At 37.4% G+C, this 23,099-nt stretch overlaps 1 protein-coding gene across 8 annotated transcripts in view; it reads right to left on the bottom strand.

Moving 5' to 3' along the window:
• The window catches only part of FANCC (FA complementation group C), a 289,596-nt gene that overhangs the window by 92,632 nt on the left and 173,865 nt on the right, over positions 1 to 23,099 (bottom strand). For all 8 annotated transcript variants that reach the window (XM_038526897.1, XM_038526893.1, XM_038526894.1 and 5 more), the window contains 2 exons: positions 14,139 to 14,252; positions 13,150 to 13,214 (listed from right to left, as the gene is read on the bottom strand). In XM_038526897.1, the coding sequence (XP_038382825.1) occupies positions 13,150 to 13,214; positions 14,139 to 14,252 (179 nt within the window). The remainder of the gene's footprint in view (positions 1 to 13,149; positions 13,215 to 14,138; positions 14,253 to 23,099) is intronic.

Genomic DNA, 23,099 nt, shown 5'->3' with positions numbered 1-23,099 from the left:
TTCTTTCCTATTCCTTATGTTCATCTGTTTTGTTTCTTAAATCCCACACTAGTGAAATCATATGGTATTTGTGTTTCTCTGACTTACCTCACTTAGCATAATACCCTTTAGTTCTATCCACATCATTGCAAATGACAAGATTTCATTCTTTTTGATAGTTGAATAATATTCCATTGTATATACATTTACCACCTTTTCTTTATCCATTCATCTGCCAATGGAATCTGGGCTCTTTCATAGTTTGACTATTGTGGACATCGCTGCTATAAACAACAGGGTGCATGTACCCCTTTCAATCACTTTGTTTGTATTCTTTGGATGAATACCTAGTAGTGCAATTGCTGGGTCATAGGGTAACTCTATTTTTAACTTCTTGAGGAACCTCCACACTGTTTTCCAGAGTGGCTGCACCAGCTTGCATTTCTACAAAAGGGTTCCCCTTTCTCTGAATTCCTCACCAACATCTGTTGTTTCCTGAGTTGCTCATTTTAGCCATTCTGATTGGTGTGACGTGGTATCTCACTGTGGTTTCAATTTGTATTCCCCTGACGCTGAGTGATGTTGAGTATTTTTTCATGTGTCTGTTGGCCATTTGTAGGTCTTCTTTGGAGAAATGTCTGCTCTTGTCTTCTGCCCATTTCTTGACTAGAGTTTAGTTTTTTCAGTGTTGAGTTTGAGTAACTCTATAAATTTTGGACACTAGCCCTTTATCTGATAAAATATTGACAAATGTCTTCTCCCATTCCGCAGATTGCCTTTTAGTCTCATTCATTATTTCCTTTGCTGTGCAAAAGCTTTTTATCTTCATGAAATCCCAATACTTCATTTTTGCTTTTGTTTCTCCTGCCTTTGGAGAGTCTAGCAAGTTGCTGTGGCCTAGGTCAAAGAGGTTGCCACCTGTGTTCTCCTTAGGTCTCACATTTAGGTATTTCATCCATTTTGAGTTTATTTTTCTATATGGTGTAAGGAAGTGGTCCAGTTTCATTCTTCTGCATATGGCTGTCCAGTTTTCCCAACACCATTTGTTGAAGAGACTTTTTTCCATTGGATATTCTTTTTTGCTTTGTGGAAGATTAGTTGGCCACAGAGTTGAGGGTCCAGTTCTGGGTTCTCTATTCTGTTCCATTGATCTATGTGTCTGTTTTTATGCCCGGACCATACACTATCTTAACGATCACAGCTCTGCATTTTTTCTTAAAAGATTTATTTATTTATTCATGAGAGCCAGAGAGAGAGAGGCAGAGACATAGGCAGAGGGAGAAGCAGGCTCACTCAGGGAGCCTGATGTGGGACTCGATCCCAAGACCCTGGGGATTACAACCTGAGCCAAAGGCAGATGCTCAACCACTGAGCCACCCAGGTGCCCCTGATTTTACAGCTCTGTAATACAGCTGGAATTGTGGTGCCTTCAGCTTTGTTTTTCTTTTCAACAGTCCTTTGGCTACTCGGGGTCTTTTCTGGTTCCATACAAATTTTAGAATTGTTGGTTCCAGTTCTGTGAAAAATGTTCACGGTATTTTGATAGGAAGCGCACTCAATGTGTAGATTGCTTTGGGTAGCATAGACATTTTAACAATATTTGTTCTTCCAATCCATGAGCATGGAATGTTTTTTCCATGTCTTTGCATCTTCCTCAATTTCTTTCATAAGTGTCCTATAGTTTTCAAGAGTACAGATCTTTTACCTCTTTAGTTAGGTTTATTCCTAGATATCTTACGGTTTTCAATGCAATTGTAAATGGGACCAGTTCCTTGATTTCTCTTTCTTCTGTCTCATTATTAGTGTATAAAAATGCAAATGACTTATGTACACTGATTTTATATGCTGTGACTTTGCTGAATTCCAGTATCAGTTCTAGCAATTTCTGGGCAGAGACATTTGGGTTTTCTACATAGAGTATCATGTTGTCTGCAAAGAGTTAAAGTTTTAGGTCTTCTTTGCCAAAATGTGGCTATCTTTTATTTCTTTTTACTGTGTGATTACTGAAGCTAGGACTTTCAGTACTATGTTGAAACACAGTGGTAAGGGTGGACATCCCTGTCATGTTCCTGACCTTAGGGGAAAAGCTCTTCATTTATCCCTGTTGAGTATGATGTTCACTGTGGGTTTTTCATATATGATTTTTATGATATTAAGGTATGTTCACAATATCCCTACACTGCGGAGTTGTCAATCAAGAAAGGATGCTGTATTTTGTCAAATGTTTTTTCTGCATCTACTGAGATCATATGGTTCTTGTCCATTTTTTTTTTGTTGTTGTTGTTAATGTGGTATATCACATTGATTTGCAAATGTTCAGCCACTCTTGTAGTCCAGGAATAAATCCCACTTGGTCGTGGTGAGTAATTCTTTGAATATACTGTTGGATCCTATTGCCTAGTTTCTTGGTGACAATGCTTACCTCCATGTTCATCAGGGACATTGGTCTGTAATCCTCCTTTTTAATGGAGTCTTTGGTTTTGTGATCAAGGAATGCTAGCCTCATAGAGTTTGTAAGTTTTTCTTCCATTTCTTATTTTCTAAAACAGTTTCAGAAGAAAAGGTATTAATTCTTCTTTAATTGGCCGGTAGAATTCCCCTGGGAAGCTATCTAGCCCTAGACTCTTAGTTTTTGGGAGGTTTTTGATTACTGATTCTATTTCTTTGCTAGTTATAGGTCTGTTCAAGGTTTTCTATTTCTTCCTGTTTCGATTTTGGTAGTTTATATGTTTCTAGGAATGCATCCATTTCTTCCAGATTGCCTAATTTATTGGGATATAATTGCTCATAATATTCTCTTATAATTGTATTTCTTCAATGTTGGTTGTGATCTCCCCTTTCATTTATGATTTTTTGGGGGGTCCTTTCTCTTTTCATTTTGGTAAGTCTGGCTAGGGGTTACCCATCTTATTAATTCTTTCAAAGAACCAGCCCATAAAAAAATTAAAAATTAAAAATTAAAAAAATTAAAAAAATTAAAAAAATTAAAAAAAAAAGAACCAGCCCATAGTTTCATTCATCTGTTCTACTGTTTTTCTGGTTTCCCTATCACTGATTTCTGCTCTAGTCTTTATTATTTCTCTTCTCCTGCTGTTCTTTTTCCAGTTCCTTTAGGTATAAGTTTAGGTTGTATATTTGAGACTTCTCATTTCTTGAGAAAGGCCTGTATTGCTATAAACTCCCTTGCAGGACTGTCTTTGCTGCATCCCAAAGGTTTTGAACTGTCATGTTTTCCTTTTCATTTGCTTAGAAGTATATTTTTAAATTCTTATTTAGTTTCCTGGTTGACCTATTCATTCTTTAGTAGGATGCTCTTTAACCTCCAGGTATTTGTGGTCCTTCCAAAATTTTTCTTATGATTGGGTTCAAATTCTAAAGTGCTGTTTCTGAAAATATGCATGGTATAATCTCAATCTTTTTGTACCAGTTAAGACCTGATTTGTGACCCAGTACGTGGTCTATTCTGGAGTATGTTCCATACGCACTCCAGAAGAATTGTATTCTGCTGCTTTAGGATAAAGTTTCCTTGTTGATCTTCTGCCTAGATGATCTGTCCATTGCTATGAGTGGGGTATTAAAGTCTCTCACTATTACTGTATTATTATCAATGAGTTCCTTTAACTTTGTTAATTACCTGGTTTGTTTGGCTGCTCCCTAGTTAGGGGCATAAATATTCACAATTATTACTCTTCTTGTTGGATAGATCCTTTTATTATGATAAAATGTCCTACTTCATCTTTTATTACACTCTTTGGTTTAAAAGTTAGTTTGATAGAAGGACTGCTACTCTAGCTTTCTTTTGATGTCTACTGGCATGACAAATGGTTCTCCACCCCCCTCACTTTCAATCTGTAAGTGTCTTTGGGCCTAAAATGAGTCTCTTGTAAATGGCATATTGATGGATCTTGTTTTTATTTTGTTTTCTTTTGTTTTTTTAAATCCATTGTGATATCCTATGTCTTTTGATTGGAGCATTTAGCTCATTTATATTCAGAGTAATTTTTGAAGGATATAAATTTACTTCCGTTGTATTACCTATAATGTTGCTATTTCGATAGATTGTTCCTTTCTGGTCTTTGTTACTTTTGTGCTCTCTCTTCTCTCAAAGGGATATCCTTTAATATTTCTTGCAATTCTGGTTTAGTATTCAAAAATTCCTTTAGTTTTTGTTTATCCTGCAAACCCTCTATGTCTCTCCTTCTATTCTGAATGACAGCCCTGCTGGATAAAGTATTATTAACTACCTATTTTTGCCATTTAGCACCTGAATATATCATGCCAGTTCTTTCTGGCCTGTCAGGTCTCTGTGGACAGACAAGTCTGCTGCCAGCCTTATGTGTCTATCCTTATAGGTTAAGGACCTCGTGTCCTGAGCTGCTTTCAGGATTTTCTCTTTATCTTTGAAATTTGCAAACTTCAAAATTATGTATCAAGGTGCTGGTCTGTTGTTACTGATTTTGAGGGGGATTCTCTGTGCCTTATGGACTTGAATGCCTGTTTCCTTCCCCAGATTAGGGAAATTCTCATTTATAATTTGTTCAAATAAACCTTCTGCCCCTCCCTCCCTCTCTTTATCTTCCGGAACCCTCTGTTATCCAGATATTACTTCACTTTATGGAATCGCTGAGCTCTCAGTCTCTCTTCGTGACCCAGAAGTTGTCATTCTCTATTCTTTTCAGTTTCTTTATTTTCCATCATTTTATCTTCTGTGTCACTTTCTCTTCTTCCTCATTTATCCTCACTTTCATTTTTTTATTTTTTTAAAATATTTATTTATTTATGATAGACATAGAGAGAGAAAGAGGCAGAGACACAGGAGGAGGGAGAAGCAGGCTCATGCCGGGAGCCCAACGTGGGACTCGATCCCGGGACCCCAGGATCGCGCCCTGGGCCAAAGGCAGTGCTAAACTGCTGAGCCACCCAGGGATCCCTATCCTCACTTTTAGAGCCTTCATTTGGGACTGCATTTCAGTAACAGCATTTTTTATTTCAGTCTGACTGAAATTTTATTTATTTCTATAGTAAGGGATTCTCTAGTGCCTTCTAGGCTTTTCCAAGCCCAGCTAGTAACTTTGTAATCATTCTTTTAAATTCTAATTCAGACATCTTACTTATATCCATATTGATTAAATCTTTGGCAGTGAATACTACCTCCTGTTCTTTCTTTTGGGGTGAATTTCTCCATCTCATCATTTTGTCCAGTAAGGAACAGAAGAAAGAGAGAGAAGACAACAGTAACAACAGAAAAAGAATAAAGCAAACCAAAAGAAAACAAAAACAAAACAAAATAAGAATTTTAAAAAGCCCACAAATGCTATATACTGTTTTCCCCAAGAGCTAAAGCCTTGCAGGTCTCTATGATGAGTAAACTTGGTGCCAGCTAATTGTTTCTGCTGGCCTTCTTGGGGAGGGGCCTATTAGGGTGATTCTCAGGTGCCCCTGCACTTGTGGACATGTGCCTTTCTTGCCACGGGGCCAGGCTCAGTGTAAGCAGCTCTAGGTTGCACTAAGTGGTGTTGTTTTCCTCCCTGGAAACTTTCAGCACCCATGGGCTTGATGAATATGGCGATTCCCCACTCTCTAGTCCCAGAGCTGAAAGTCTGAGGCTCACTCTTCAATGAGTCCTCACAGTGAAGTAGTCCATCACTCTTGTCTCCCTGGTTTCTATCATAACTCTGTGTTCACCCAGCCTATGACTGAGCATTTTTATCTCAGGCACTCGACTGAGTTTCAGTTTCCAAATTTTATGGACTTCTGCCACGTGGGGACCCATGCTATTCCTCCTCAGGGAGGTGGGGGGTGGGTTTTGCCACACTTCTGCTCTTGCTGGGCCCTGCCAGGAGAGTGCGGCCCAATCATGCAGCAGTTTGTGGTTTATGGCAACACGGAGTAAAAAGCCCATACCTAGATGTGCTGTTTTCAGCCAGCTTCCCTGCTCCAATGCCTGAGAACTCTGCTACCCTCAGACACCCCCATTCTTCTTGTGATCCTGAGGACCCTGAGATCACACTGACCCACCTGGGATTCCACCTTGCTTCGCTACCTGAGCACCTTTCAGCCAGAGATGTCCCCTACTAGCAGACTTCTAAAAGTTCTGATTTTGAGCTCCACTGCTTATTACACTTTGCCTCCTTAAGCCAGCTCCCTCCCCTCCACTATATCCTCCTATATATCACCCTGGAGTCACATCTCTGTGCCTTCTACTTTCCAAAAAATAGTCGCTTTTCTATTTGTAGAATTGCAGCATTTCTTTTCTCAGATCTCCAGTTGATTTCACAGGTGTTCAGAGTGATCTGATAACTATCTAGCTAAATTCCAAAGACAAGTTTACAATTTCCTACTTCTCTGCCATCTTAACTCCTCCTCCACAGTCTCTTATTCTTTTTATTTCTCTGCCACAAGTTGTAATGTCTTCTCTCTCATTTTTGACACTTGTTGAGTCTTCTCACTCATTTTCTTAGTCTAGTTAAGGGTCTATCAATTTTCTTGATCTTTTGAAAAATGTAATTCCTTTTTTTTCTATTCTCTCTCCAGTTCATTTCTGTTGTAAACTTTATTATTTCAATTCCTTTTGCTATCTTTGGGTTTAGTTTATTCTTTTTCTAGTGCCTTGAGGTATAAAATTAGGTTGCTAGTTTCAGATCTTTAAACATGTTTAAAGAACATGTTTACTGCTATATCCTTTCCTCTTAATATTAGTTTTCCCTCATCCTATACTTTTTGGTATACTGTATTTTCATTTTTATTTATATTAACATATTTTCTGATTTCTCTTGTGATTTCTTCTCTGGCCCATCGGTTGTTCAAGAGTGTTTCATATAATTTGCATGTGTTTGTGAATTTTCCAGTTTTCCTCTTACTAACAATTTCTAATTTCATACCTTTGTGGCTGGAAAAGTCCTTGGTAAACTTTTAATCTTACATCTGTTAGGACTTTTTTGTAACCTAACATGATCTATCTGGAGGATGTTGTGTGTGTGCTTGAGAAGAATGTATTTTGCTGTTACTGTATAGAGCATTCTGTATGTATCTATAGGGTTCAGTTGTTCTTTTTTTAAATGTTCTGTTTCCTTGCTGATCTTTGGTCTGGTTGATCTAGACATTATTGAGAGTGAGGTATTAAAATCTCATGGGATTATTGTGTTACTTTCCACTTCTCCCTTTAATCCTATCAATGCTTGCTTCATATATTTTGATGACTCTGCTGTTAGGTGTACAGATATTTATAAACTACTGTATCCTACTGGTGAAGTGATCTGTTTATCATTATGTAAGGTCTTTGTCTCTTGTAACAGTTTTTGATTTAACATATTCTACAGAAGTAGAGCCATGTCTGTTTTTTTGTGATTAACATCTGCATGTACTATCTTCTTCCATCTTTTCCCTTTTCAGTTTCTGTATATCCTTACATCTAAAATGTTGCTACCATGGAGATTATATAAAATATCTTATGGTTATAACAAACTATTTTTTTTTAAGATTTTATTTATTCATTTGACAGAGAGAGCGAGCAGGCATGCACAAGCAGGGGGAGTGGCAGGCAGAGGGAGAGGGAGAAAGCAGGCTCCCCAGTAAGCAGAGAGCCTGACATGGGGCTCAATCTTAGGACCCTGGGATCATGACCTGAGTCAAAGTCAGATGCTTAACCAATTGAGCCACCCAGGTGCTCCTATAACAATCTATTTTAAACTGATGATAACTTCAGTTACATAAAAAAAACTGTACTCCTTTATATCTATCTCCTGCCCACGCTTTATGTTATGATGTCATAATTTATACCTCTTTGTTTTGTACCCATTGACATAATTTTATGGTTATAGTTCTTTCTTATGCTTTTATTGTCTAACTTTTGTACTAGATTTAAAAGTAATATATGTACCACCATTACAGTAATACTGAATTTTGCATTCGTTTATATATTTATCTTTACCAGAGTTTTATATTTCAGTATGCTCCTGGGTTGTTGCCTAAAGTCCTTTTGTTTCAACTTGAAAAACTCCCTTCGACAATTCTTATAAGGCTGATCTAGTGGTGATGAACTCCCTCAGCTTCTGTTTATCTGGGAAAGTCTTAATCTCTCCTTCATTTTTGAGGGACATTTTGCAGAATATAATAATCTTGGTTCGCAGGTTTTTGTTTTAGCACTTTTGAATATCTCACTTCATTGCCTTCTGGCCTTAATGTTTCTGTTGAGTAATCCACTGATAATCTGGATAGCTTTCTTGTAGGGATTGTATTCACTGTATTCTTTCTTGTTGCTGTCAATGTTCTCTGTCCCTTGATAGTTTGATTACAACATGTCTTGCTGTAGGTCCTTTTGGATTCATTCTTGTTGGGAGTTCTTTGAGCTTCTTGAATTTGGATGTCCAATTCCTTCCTTAGATTTGCTAAGTTCTCTGTCCCTTTCTCTCTCACTCCTTCTGTGACTCCCACAATACATATAATTGGTCCACTTGATGATGTCTCATAAACTCTTAGGCTTAATTAACTTTTCTTCATTCTTCCTAATTGATTCGATAATTTCAAGTGACGTGTCTTCAAGTTAACTGCTTAACTAAGTCTACTGTTGAATTTCTTTACTGAATTTTTCAATTCAGTTATTGTATTCTTCAGCTCCATAATATCTATTTTTTATAACTGCTATCTGTTGATACTCTCATTTTGTTTATGCATCATTTTTCTGATTTCATTTAGTTGTTTATATCTGTATTCTATTGTAGTACATTGAGCTCCTTTAGGATGATTATTTTTAATTCTTTGCCAGGTAGTTAGTTGTAGCTCTCCACTTCTTTAGGGTAGGTTTGTGCAAATTAATTTTGTTCCTTTGATTGGGCCATGTTTTCCTGTTTCTTTGTCATGTTATCTTTTGTTGTGCTTTGTGCAGATGAAGAAATAGCTACTTCTCCCAGTCTTTAATGGACTTCCTTTGTACATGGGAAGACTTTCACTAATCAACCTGGTGAGAGAATCTGGGGGTCCTTTGAACCTTTTCTGGGGATGTGTCTTCTCCAGGATTGTTTATGTAATTTCTCAGAGAGATTGACAGTTTTTCAGGAGTTTGCAATCTCTTCCTCCCTCTGGTGTTTGTCGGTGGTACTGCAGGTTCTCTTGTGCTACCAAAAGCCACTAGGCTCTTGTTCTCAGCAACCTTCTGACCTCCAAAGTATGCTGGTTCTGCTATTGCTTCAGGTCAAGGAAAATCGAAATCAATCCTTAAGGTAGCTCCTTCAGAAACTAGAAGCTTCCTTCAGAAGATAAGATACACATTCCACTCTTCTTTCCCACCCCCTACCCCACCTTGAGAGAAGCTGTGAGTTGGGTGTTTTCTCCCGGAGCCTACCTCTGTCTGTAGCACTGCCAGTTCTCTGGTGCTGCAAAAAGCAGCTGAGGGCTCTCTAATGTTCTGCAGTGAACAGGCATTGAAAGTTTGCTGGTTCCCCCATCAGTAGTCAGTCAAGTAAGTGAAACACCAGTCCCTCATGTAGCCTCCCCAAAAAAGCAGGAACACTGAACATATTCCATTCTTTTCTTTCCCCCTCAAGAGAGAGGCTATAAGCTACAATTTTCCTCCCAATCCCACAACGCTGAGCCAGCTTAGGGGAAGGGCTACTGTGGTTGATGTGAAATGGCTTTCTTATCCATTTCAATATGCTGTTTTTGACTTTGAGCTTGCCTAGGGTATTATAACTTAATTGGTTTCTGGAGTTCTTATAAAGGCTCTTTGGGTCATATACTTTTTTTTTTTTTAATTTTATTTATGAGAGAGAGAGAGAAGAGGCAGAGACACAGGCAGAGGGAGAAGCAGGCTGCATGCAGGGAGCCTGATGCGGGACTCGATCCCCGGTCTCCAGGATCACAACTCGGGCTGCAGGCGGCGCTAAACCACTGCGCCACCAGGGCTGCCCAGGTAATATACTATTAAATCAGTGTCTCTGTACAGAAACAAGAACTGAGACTTTCTGTTCTACTTACTGTCTTGCTGACATCATTCTTAAAGAATTTTTAAAATTTATTATTCTGTTTTCTTCTTCTAGTAATAACTTGCTTATATTTCTTGTACCATTTCTGTACTGGAGTGTTGGTCTCTTTATGATTTATTTGCAGGAGGCATTTATATACTTCTCATTCTAATCTTTTGTCTATTTTATAGGTTGCAAATATCTTCCAATTCTCTGGCTGATGTTTTCCAATTGTTAATAGTGTTTGGTGGTTATTTATTCTCGGTTAAGTTTAAAATAAAATCATCAACTTGACATAGTTTGAGATGTTGGTGTATGGTGTACATATACATTGTATCCTACTAATGTTTTAAGTCCTTTTTAATAAATTTCTAATTCTATTATTCAACATTCACCTCAAGGAAAAACCAAAGTCTCTATCTCACCTGTAAGTAAATGATTATAAATGCTTTCCATGCTCCCCTAAAGGACTCTTCTTATTACTTTTTAGGTATAGTTTATATACCACAAAATGCACCTGTCTGAAATGTTCAATTCAAAGATTTTTTTAATAAATGACTGAGTTGGACAACCATTAACACTAATGATCTACTTTTAGGACATTTCCATCAACTCAAGATCTTCTGAGCTCATTTGCAGCCAATCTTTGTTCCTATCTTCAGCCCTAGGCCACAGCTAATTTACTCTGTCTCTATAGATTTACCTATTCTGAACATTTTATAAGAATGGAATCATATAATATATGGTCTTCTGCGACTGTCTTCTTTCACTAAGCATAATGTTTTTGAGGTTCATACATGTTGCAACATGAATCAGTAGATCATTCCTTCCTTAGTAAGGTATAGTATTCTACTGTATAGACATAACATATTTCGTTTATCCATTCATGAGTTGATGGATATTTTTAGTTACTTCCACTTTTAGTTTATAATGAATAATGCTGCTATGAACATCTGTATACAAGTATTCATGTCCTTATTAGCCATTTGTATAGATTTTTTTAATGATATTTTCCAATATTTTGCCTATTTTTTAACTGGGTTACTTGTCTTGTTACTGACAACCTAAGTTTTTCACTTGTCATGAATACTCAAGAATGGAGTTGGTGGGTCATACGATAAGTGTGTGTCTAACTTTATAAAACTGCTACACTATTTACCAAAGTGGTGATACTACTTTACATTCTCACAGCAGATGAAAGATCCAGTGGTTCCATATCTTCTCCAACACAGGTTGATATAAATGTTTAAAATTTTAGTCATTTCCTGCTTCTCCCTCTGCCAATGTCTCTGCCTCTGTGTCTCTCATGAATAAATAAATTCATCTTTAAAAAATAAATAAATTTTAATCATCGGAGGGAATATACTGTTAATATCATGTTTGGGTTTTTTTCTTAATTTTTTTATTGTGGTAAAACATATAACTGCTATTATTTTAATCACTTGTCCTTGGTAACAATGTAGTGGCATTAAACACATTCACATGCTGTGAACCATCTCCACAGTCTATACTCAAAGCTTTTCATTATCCCTAAGCCCTAATATACTATGGACCCATTTTTTAAAAAGATTTTATTTGGGGATCCCTGGGTGGCTCAGCAGCTTGGCATCTGCCTTCGGCCCAGGGTGTGATCCTGGAGTCCTGGGATCAAGTTCCACATCAGGTTCCTTGCGTGGAGCCTGCTCCTCCCTCTGCCTCTCTCTCTCTCTCATGAATAAATAAAATCTCTTAAAAAATTTTTATTTATTTATTCATGAGAAACACAGAGAGAGGCAAGACTATCCTTAACAGCAAGACTATCCTTTTAGGAATCATTTCTATAGTTTGTTACATTTCCACCAACAATGCACAAGAGTTCTACTTTCTTAACTTACCTGCCAGCATTTATTATGTTCCATTTTTGCTTGTCTTTTAAATTCTAGATCATCCTCATATGTGTGATGTGATAACCCCACTGTGGTTTTGATTTGCATTTCCCTAATAACTGGTGATGTTGACAACTGTTTCATGTGTTTACTGGCCAGGTGCACATCATCTTTGGAAACATGTATAAACAACTCTCTTGCCCATTTTTGAATTGAGTTTTTTGTTGTTGAGTTTCAGTTCTTTCACTATTAATCTCTTATTGGATACATGACTTGCAAATGTTTTCACCAAGTCAGTAGGCTGTCTTTGCTTTCTTGGTGGTATCCTATAACTCATAAAAATTCATAATTTTAATGAAGTCCAATTTATCTATTTTTCCTTTGTTGCTTGTGCTAATGGTGTCATATAAAAAAAAATCACTGCCAAATCCAATGTCATGAAGATTTTCTCCAGTGTTTTTTTTAGAAGAGTTTTATATTTTAAAGTTCAGATGCAAAGGATCCTATAAGTTGAAGGCAAAGGCTAGTTCTGATAGAACTTTAATTGACAATAGCTTTACAAAAGCAAACAAAAAGCAAAAAACAAGGACAAAAGTCCCTTGTCCCCAAACTCTCTTAGTTAATAATTTGTTAAAAATGAAATGCTCACTGGGACACATGGGTGGCTCAGTAGGTTAAATGTCTGCCTTCAGCTCAGGTCATGGTCTCAGGACCTGGGATGGAGTCCCACATTGGGCTCTCAGTTCAGTGGGGCGTCTGCTTCAACTTTTCCTTCTGTCCTTCCCCCTTCTCATGTTCTCTCTCTCTCTCAAATGAATAAGTACAATCTTTTTTAAAGAAATTATATACTCACCACTGAAGAAAATTTTGAATTCTCTCACATAATGAGAACATTTTGCAAATGTGATTAATTGCCTTTTAATTTGTCTGAATCTATTTGATTTGTTTAGATTTTGGAATATTATGTTTCTTAAAATAAGTCGTATGTTCACATCAAATATCTGTTGCCTTGTAAATACTGTCTGTGTATTTTTAATGTGCGCATGCATACATACACTCTGGCTGAGCCCTTCCTTTGTGTTCCCTACTGTATACATAGGGTTTTTTATTCAATGGGTCACAAGAGACAGTGCATGATTTACTGCTCTATAAAAATTGAAAGACTAGTGATTAAAAAAAGAAAATTTCGTAAAACTCACCAATTTGCTGTGTATAAATAATCTCTCCACACAGAATATAACCCTAACTATGAACAGGCATTTCCTAAGAATTATAAAATTTTTCTCTCATAACCAAACTGATACATTTTGAAACTTAAGAAGGGGGATGTTTAGTTTAACACCTACCGCCTTTGAGTGTTAAATCCATTAAGATGATTCTCTCGGAGTTCAGACACTAATGATAAAACCATCTGTAAAACAAAATCAGTTGCAGGTTAACTCACACTGCAAAACAGGATTACATCAGTTCTATTTTTCTTGGTGTGAGTGATATTTCCGTTGAGATTCCCACCCTTCCCCTACCCGTCCTCTCCTTGTTTTACTTTGTCAAAATGAAAAGAAAGCAGTGCCAAGTCACATTTACTAATAACTTGGAGTTTATTCTTAATGTCTGTTATTCTGCATTCCAATTTAAGCAAATGAACAACAGATATCATTAGTTCCTAAGAAAATCAAACCTGCTAAAAATAAAACCACATTAAAGTTAGCTTATTTTCTTTCCTAATTTAGTTCTTTATCTTTCAAAAATGCTATTTACATATAAAGTATCTAAAAGACCAGAATAGTTAACAGACATTAAAAATCTCATAACATTACTTTGAAGATCATAAATTAAAATTTCTTGAATTTGGCTAAAACTCCAGGCAGAAGAAAACATAGTTTTAATACTAAGATGTAAATACATAATACTATTTACAACATTGTTACTTGTTGTTTTATTGTTAAATGAAATAACATTGTTATTTTGCTTTAAAATAAAATTCCTATCAGGTTATTTTAAATACAAAATTTGTGCAACAGTAAAAGAATGTATTTACACTGGTTAAGGCAATCTCTTCTCCCAAAAATCTTTGAGAGAATAAATGAGATCTGTTAGGAGACAAGAGGGGTTGGTTGATTTAGAATAACCTCTCCTAAATTCTTTCCTTTTTTATCATAATCTCCCACCTCACATTTCTTCCTTACATGACTGTAAGTCTGCCCAAGGTAAGAAGAGATAAACCGAGAAAAGTTAAACATCTCTCCTGGAAAAGTGAAATATTTCCATTTACCCTTTTTGCTAACGGTACATCAAGCAACAAAACTTTCAATACTAATAAATTAAAAATACTTACATTTTTAAGCAAACCAGGACAGTAATCTTCAGGTGTATATCCAAGACTTTGAATAAAAAGATCAACTTCTTTTGTATCAAATCTGAATGCCGAAAGTATCTGAGATAACAACCCCTTAAAGACATTAACAGAAAAATTTATTAAAAGTGAGTGCAGGGCAGCCCGGGTATAAACAGAAAAATTTAAAGTGAGTGGAGGGCAGCCCGGGTGGCTCAGCGGTTTAGCGCCGCCTTCAGCCCAGGGTGTGATCCTGTAGACCAGGGATCAAGTCCCACATCGGGCTCCCTGCATGCAGCCTGTTTCTCCCTCTGCCTGTATCTCTGCCTCTCATTCTCTCTCTCTCTCTCTCTCTCTCTCTCTCTCTGTGTCTCTCATGAAAAAATAAATAAAATCTTAAAAAAAAAAAAAAAAAAGAGGGAGTGCAAGGGCCTATTATGTATAATGCCTAGAGCCCAGGTCATCTGTAAATGTGCTCATCTCTACGAAATGGGTAATCTTATTTTGTCCCAATACCCAGTTCATGTGCATTCACTCACATAAACTGAAAAAGAAAAAAGAAATAAATTAGCATTAAAATTTTAAAAAAAGAAATGTTAGCATTAAAATTATCACATTAAAAATAGGTCAATTTAAACAAATGTTAACAATGAAGCAAAAAATATATAACACATGAACAATGCTTTAACCATATGAAGAATGTGATTTTTTGTTTTTAAATTCACCAAAATATTTTTATCCAAGGAGCTATAATATTTAACACATGAGAAGGAACACACCACAAATTACTAGGGTAAGATAATGCAATAAATGGTACTACAGGGGTGGCACTTGGGTGGCTCAGCTGGTTAAGCGTCTGGTTTCAGGCTCAGGTCATAATCCCAGGGTCCTGGGATAGAACCCCACATTGGGCTCCCTGCTCAGCAGGAGAGTCGTCTTCTTCCTCTTCCTCTGCCTTTGCTTACTCTCTCAAATAAATAAATGAAATCTTAAAAAAAAAAAAGTGCCATGGGAACACTATTTGAAAAAAATTAGATTTATACTTTGTTATTTGTCAAAATATACTTGGATTTAATTTAAATTAAAGCAATCAATGTAAAAATGAAACAATAAACAAGAAGAAAACATGAGTACTTTTCAGGTGTCTGAATGGGGAAGAGCCTTTACAAAGGTAAAGTGAAAATTAAGAGAGCAAATCATTAGTTGTTCTAAATACAAATAAAACTTTGTGTTTTAATAAAATAATATAAGCACAAACTAGGAAAGGTATTAATAAATAATAACAGATCATAAGTAATCAAATTAATGTGCAAAGTATCATATGATAAAAACTGAGTATGAACAGATAATTCATAAGAGAAAATACAAATAAATGCACAAACACCAATAAATATTCACCTCAAAGGGTAAATTTAAATATCAACATACCATTTTTCACTTAATGAATTAAAGATTTTTAGAGATCTAAATACAGAATCTAGTCTGGGTTCTCTGACACAGGTACACTGTGTGAGCTATTAAAATATAAATGGATATTCATACATCCTGCTGCTGTGAACTACATTGAGGCACCTTCAGAGAATAAGAGTGGGTGTAACACAAGCCCATTACCCACCCCAAGCTTGGATTGCCAGAGCTATGTCTGCCCAGGGGTTTAGAACCTGAACAAAGGTGTCTTATAGTTTAGTAGAGGTCTGCCTTATAGAGAGCAATTTGAAAATACATATTAAGGGCAGCCCCGGTGGCGCAGCGGTTTAGCGCTGCCTGCAGCCCGGGGTGTGATCCTGGAGACCCAGGATCGAGTCCCACATCGGGCTTCCTGCATGGAGCCTGCTTTTCCCTCTGCCTGTGTCTCTGCCTCTCTCTCGCTCTCTCTGAATGAATAAATAAATAAATCTTTAAAAAAAAAAAAAAGAAAATACATATTAAAGATTTTTAAAAGCATTCAGAACTTTTAACGTATCTGGTATACATTTAAGGAAATAAATCCAAATATGATGATGGGAATTATACTCAAAGACATTCGCTATAATGTTATTTCTCATAGCAAAAAACATCTAACAGCAGGAACTGATTAATTTATAATACTCATACAGTGGCTCATCTTGTAAGCCATTAAAATGTTTATAAGGAATTTATGAGAACAATTTCAATGGTTATATTACACTGTTAAAAGAAGATGCAAATTTTATTTTAAAGATTTTATATATTATTTGGCAGAGAGAGAAGATAAGCAGGGGGAGTGGCAGGCAGAGGGAGAGGGAGAACAGGCTCCCTGCTAAGAAAGGAGCCCGATGTCGATGTCAGCTTGATCTGACCTGAAGGCAACTTCACTTACTTGACTGAGCCACCCAGGTGCTCCAGGAAGATGCAAATTTTAATATACAGAAACAATCTCATCAATATAAAAATAATCTATACATGGAAATGAAAAGGTAATGGAAGAAACCATCATCAAATGTTAACAGTCTCTGGGATGGTGCTATTAGGGGTATATATATTCTTTCTACTTTAGTACATTTTCCAGTTTCCTATGTGTATATGTGTACTACTTTTATAATCAGGAAAAAATACTTTTTGAAACCGTGCTATATTTGGAAACATTTTATTTTTTAACAGCAGCTTTATTGAGATATAATTCATAAACTATAAAATTTATTCCTTAAAGTATACAACCCAGTGGTTTTTATATATTCACAGGGAAATACCCAATTTATTATATTTTTTAAGTCCTGCACTGCATTTAGTAAGTACACATTATGTGATAAAATGAACTTGTATATCCACATCTAAATGTTTGAGTCCATACACAAATACTTGGAGGACCATGAAGGGAAGAGGCTGTATTGCCTCAGTCAAGGGCAGGCCTCACCAAACCAGGCAATAAACTTACCAGTAATGCCCAGGGTGGATGACATCATTTTAATTTTATCATAAACTGTTTCACATATTCAGAAAGATATAAAATAATATGACAATTTTCACCCACCATCACATTTAACAAGCATTAGAAACACAGAGGAAGCCTTCTATACCATCTCTCCCTTCCCCCACCAGTTCTACAGCTGTCCTTCCTCCCAGGGAGAATTCTACCCTGGATCTGGTATGCACCCTTTTCTTTTCCTTTTTTTTTTTTTTTTTAATTTTTATTTATTTATGATAGAGAGAGAGAGAGGCAGAGACACAGGCAGAGGGAGAAGCAGACTCCATGCACCGGGAGCCCGACGTGGGATTCGATCCCGGGTCTCCAGGATCGCGCCCTGGGCCAAAGGCAGGCGCCAAACCGCTGCGCCACCCAGGGATCCCCCCACCCTTTTCTTGTAGATCATGGTACTTTCTCCCTGTAAGCTCAGAGTTGCCTCATGATCCTCAAAAAAGGACTACAGGCAACACACTAAGTCATGCAGGCTGAGAACTGCTATTCCTGCATGAGACTCCATCTACTATTTTCAAACTGGAAAAATTCATAGCAAGTTAACAAAGTAGCTTTGAAACATTACTAACTACAAAGCAAACCCAACAACATGTATAACATGAGTTACAAAAATAAGTCACTGAGAAGGGAGAAAAATAGAGATTTATAGAGTTAAACTTTTGGTAAGATGTAAAATACTTAAGAGGCTCCCTACTAAAGACAAGAAGAAAAGGCTGGATGGAAGCCATATGCATATTATTTGCCTTTTCTCTTTCAGTTCAAAGCTGTCCTTTTATATATACAGAAAGTAAACAGGAGCTGAGGACACACCAGTTAGTTTCAAACACCCAGTACAATCTGAGTGAAAGTAAGCAGTTGTAGTCAGCCTGGCAAAGCCAGGGGAGTTAAATTACAGCCAGTGTACCATCCATTGAGGGGCAGTGTGCACTGGTGAGTTCTGCATAGTTCTCCCCAGCAGGAAGTCTACATGGAGTAAGTGGAAAGTGGGGCCTGACCCACTGTGTGAAGTGCAGTGTAGGTCTCAAGTGAAAGAGAGGCTAGCCAGGCCTGGCCAGCCATATGCCACATCCATGTGGCACCCAGACATGGGGATGGAGGAAACTAGGCTTAGCCAAGGACTCAGAGTCAGGGACAGTCTGCGTTCTCCATGGTGGAGGTCAGCTAGATGGAGAGAGGGCAGTACTGGAAGTGCTCAACCTTCTGCCATCACATTTTCAGCATTCTATTTAACAAACTTTAAAGCACTTATACACTAGAAGCTGTTTTGAGGACATAACAAATAAATAATAGCTCAGTTTATAAGGTGAGTACTATTACTAAATCTGTGTTGGAGATGAGGAAACCAAGACACATTTAGCTTAAGAAATGTGCCCAAGGCTGGTTACTTACTTTATAGACAAACCTTGTCGGGAATCTCCCTGTAACCACTTTCCACAGGTGGCTGGAATCATTTTTTAACAAAACAATGCATATATGATTGGTTCTCAGCTTAAGACCCTTTATGGCTCCCAATTACTCTCCTGATGAAGCCTAAACTTCTTCCCAAAGCAAAGACCCCACCTAGGGCTGACTTTCCCTCACTGGCTTGTTTGGAGCTATATGGGGCTATGGGCTCTTTGGCCCCTCAGGACTTTAGGATGTTCTAATCTCTCTGCCATGAGGGTTCCTCCAGATCTGGTTAAACGTACTTCTTGAGGGAATTCTAACAAGACAACTAAAAGTTACTGAGGACTTTCCATGTGTGAAATACCGTATGGCATCTCACTTAAAATCCCATAAAAAAAAAAATCCCATAAAAAAAGTTTTTAATAAAATTCAGTTAAGCAAGTTTCAATTAAACCACCTATAAACAGGTGGCTACTATCATTATAATTCACATAATTGATGCTTAAAAAATTAAAATACAAAGTACTACAGATTTAGTTGGTATAAAAAGTAATACAGTGTATGTACAATAGAAGGAAGCCAATTTCGGGGCAGCCCAGGTGGCTCAGCGGTTTAGCGCCACCTTCAGCCCAGGGCCTGATCCTGGAGACCCGGGATCAAGTCCCACATCAGGCTCCCTGCATGGAGCATGCTTCTCCCTCTGCCTGTGTCTCTGCCTCTCTCTCTGTGTGTCTCTCATGAATAAATAAAATCTTTAAAAAAAGAAAAAAAAGGAAAGAAACCAATTTCAACAACGCTATAGCAGTTAACGATCAGTTAAGATTATAGATCCTAAGGAAAACCATGCCAAAGCCTTCCCCTATAACTCCAGTGCCTCTCAGAAGCACTCACATCCCAGGCATTGGGCTAATGCATGGAGGCTGGCTTCCCAAAAGTGCTTGAGTTACTTTGGTAGCTGAGCCAATGAAAGTTAAAATCAATAGATTCAGAGGGTACGGCCAGGGATTGTAAATAATTCCTGAGTAATGTTTAAACTAGCCATGAATAGTTCCCTAGATAGTATTCACAACGCCTACATTAACACAAGCTGACTATAACACTTAAGGTCTTCGAAAAATGAAAACAACTTGATTCGTAGACCTGTCCTGGCCTAAATTCCTAAAATGATATGGTTAGAAACTGATTTTTTTAAAAATCAAGTGCTATAAATATTAGTTCCCACCTCCTACCTGTTTAAAAAACAAAACAAAACAAAAAAAACCCACACACTGTAAGACTCAGTGTTGGTAAGGATATAATGAAAAGGGCACTCTATCCCTGTTGGGAGTACAAATTTGTAAAGCCTTTCTGGGAAGTCACTTGATGATACAGAGCCAAGCATCATAGTTCATAGCCTTTTAACCAGTAATTTAATTCCCAAGAATATGTCTTAATCAAAGTTTTAGGTTCACAGCAGCATTATTTGTAACAGTGAAAAACCAGAAGCAACATAAATAACCTATATAACAATGCATTGATTGAATTCATCATGGTTTATGCAACTGTACGAATTATGTTGAAAAAGATATTTCGTGACATAAGAAAAACTATATAACAGTAACTTAAAAACCAAGGTGTCAAACTATATGTTCAATGTGATTTTAATTTTGTATGGAAAAATAATGCTGAGAAGAAATGTAACAAATAGTTAACACAGATTTTTTTTTCTAGCAGCGATTTAAAATCTCTTCCTTCAACTATCTGTATTTCCAAAGTTCCTACAATTACCAAAGCTGATTACTCTATGGCCAAAACTTATAAAGAATCTCCCTATATCCACTCTACACAGGCTCTGGAATAGTTTTTTATCATAATAATGCAAATCTGATTGGTTCTCAGCTTAAGACCCTTTAGGGCTTACTTTTTATCATAGAAAATGTTTGGCAAAACAAAATTACATGCTTAACTTATGTCTGTTCTTCCCATAATTCTGTGATATGAATTGCTATGGAGGGTCACAAGAGTTTTATCCCTGGATAAAATAAGCATAGGTCCTAAGAAACAGCATACCAAGGCCTGGCTATGGTTATATAACTGCAGCACAGACACCTCAAACTTTAGATCTTCAAATCTCTCTTTTTGAAGTAAAACTTAAAAATAGATAAGCATTTCTCCTTGCTGAGCATTTTCTTTACTGCCACCTAGTGGCTAACAGTCTAAACAGAAAACCATTAAAGATTCTGTAGGCATCTGGCCCTTGGACAAAAATTCAGTCCTACCATCATACAGTCACCGATTCTTATATAAATTTTTTTTAAAGATTTTATTTATTCATTCATGAGAGACACAGAGAGAGTGAGGCAGAGACACAGGCAGAGGGAGAAGCAGGCTCCATGCAGGGAGCCTGATATGGGACCCGATCTCGGGTCTCCAGGATCACACCCCGGGCCGAAGGCAGGCACCAAACCGCTGAGCCACCCAGGGATCCCCATGATCATCGATTCTTTTGTAAATGCTGACAGAGCAATCTCAGAAATCCTCTATTTCAATTTTCCTTTTTACTAATGAACTGATGAAGAACTGGGCTTCTGAATACAGGAATTAGTATCCACAAAAAGGATGTGAATGTAAACGAACAGGTTCTGACTCAAGGGACATAAAGAAAACATGCAAACACATCATCCAGATTTGTGATCTAAATCCTTCGAGGATGAAAGATGCAGGAGTGAACATAGCTGTGTACAAAACATCTGAAGTCTGATTTTGATTCATGGAGTTGTTTTAAGAATTCTGCTAGTGTTTGAAAAGCCACTTTAAAAATACTTATAACCATGAAGGTGAAGATTTATAAGGAGAGAAGTTTTAAATAAATTAGAGGAAAATCCATTGCCCGTGTTTTCAGGTGTTCTTTTTTGTCCTCACCTCACTGTATCTGCTCCATTTTGTAACAGGCAGCTTACTCACAGGTAGGTGAGGAAAGCTGGAGCAATGAGGCTGTGGTTTGGCCCACAGTTGGTTTGTGGATGAAGGACTGTGGTTTCTGCCCAGCCAGAGGGCTAAGAGAGCCAAACTGTGGTCAATCTTCTTGAACTGAGAGCACATATTTCATGCTTCTCCAAACAATTTCTTCATCTGATCATTAAAGTCTTTTAGAATTTCCATCACTTTGGTCTCTACCGCATCTAGCTCTTTATACATAATATAAATAAACCTGTTTGTAAACAAGGATCCCTTATTTATTCAACACACTTAATGTGATGTTTATTCAAGCCATGCTACTAAGGTGTTGGGATAAGAAGCCCCCACAGCCTAAGGAAGGGAGATCGAGATGGAAAAGAGCCATAATATAAGACAGAATGCAGTGAGTGCTACAACGAGGGAGGAGTAAGACAATCACTGTGGGAACAGAGGAAAAAATGATTAATTCCAACTGTAGGGTTTCAGAATGCTCCCAGAGATGATGACTTCTGAGATGATTCTGACAGCTGGGTACAGACAGAGTGAGGGAAAGGAGGCAGGGAAAGAGAGAAAGAGAGGCTGTGTGGCAGGACAGACAGAAGACTAATAGGGAAGGAGAAGAGAAAAGTGGAGGGAGAGGGGCCATGGTAGGCGGGGCAATGACTCCAGCGGAAATGTTCCTGTCATCCCTCCTATTCCCAGCCTTTGCTGGGTGCCTGAGCATATCCCCCTCCTCTCTAAGGAGGTCAAACTTACTCCTCCTGGTCTTTCCCTTTAATCCTTGCAATTTGGTGGCATCAGACTCCCTGCTGGGTCACCACATTCCCATCTCTGTCCCATTTCTTTCTTCCACACATTTCTAGCTGCCAAAATCACAAATGTCTTTCAAAATCCATCTTTCTCCAGGACTCCTGTTCTAGTTCCTGACAGGATGAGATCAGATTCTCCTGAAATCTCTATGGCATCCTGTTTGTATTTCTCTGACAGTGCCCACCAAGTTCTGCCTTGCACTGTATAGTAACCCTTTTCTTCGTGTACTAATTAGCTCACAGGCTCCCCAAGAAAGAGGTGGTCACTATCTTTATACTCCCTAGAGCAACTGTTAACTAGTCCTCCATATTGCATACACTAGGCACTCAAACACTAGCCAAATAAAAATAAATAGAATGGATTGCTCATTCATAGTTACTGAACACTATAATTACTGGATTCCTCTGTGACCTTGTTACAGTATAAAATGATAAATTTTCCTTTTCACAATTTGCTTTCCTAAGTTTCAGCCCATAAAATATCCACAGAATAGTGGAAAAAACATGACATTGCTTATGTGCTTTTACTTCAAAGGGGTTTACTTAATTTGGTAACACTGACTGGAACCTGGCACACCAATGTAAATACAATTTCATTGAAAAATACGCTGCTTTGGTGCTAATGAGCTTGTTACAATCTAAGAGTACCACAGTATCAGAGCACCCAGAAGGGACAGGAGAAGCAACAGCAAGGACCATCTCTGCTGAAAGGAGCACTGGAAAATCACAAATCCATCTTGATTATCCTTAAATAAAAACTGTAAAACATAGCTACACATTTTTAAAACTTTTCCCTTTGCAACCTGAATGGCAAAACAAAACTTTTGCTAATTTAATCCAATTTATTCAATTATTTTTTACCAAAAAATTTAATCCTAGAGGTATAACACAACATGT

The sequence above is a fragment of the Canis lupus genome, chromosome 1, assembly GCF_011100685.1.
Source record: "Canis lupus familiaris isolate Mischka breed German Shepherd chromosome 1, alternate assembly UU_Cfam_GSD_1.0, whole genome shotgun sequence".
Taxonomy (NCBI): domain Eukaryota; kingdom Metazoa; phylum Chordata; class Mammalia; order Carnivora; family Canidae; genus Canis; species Canis lupus.
Note: the sequence above shows the minus strand (reverse complement) of the source record. Positions and strands in the feature narration are given on the sequence as shown.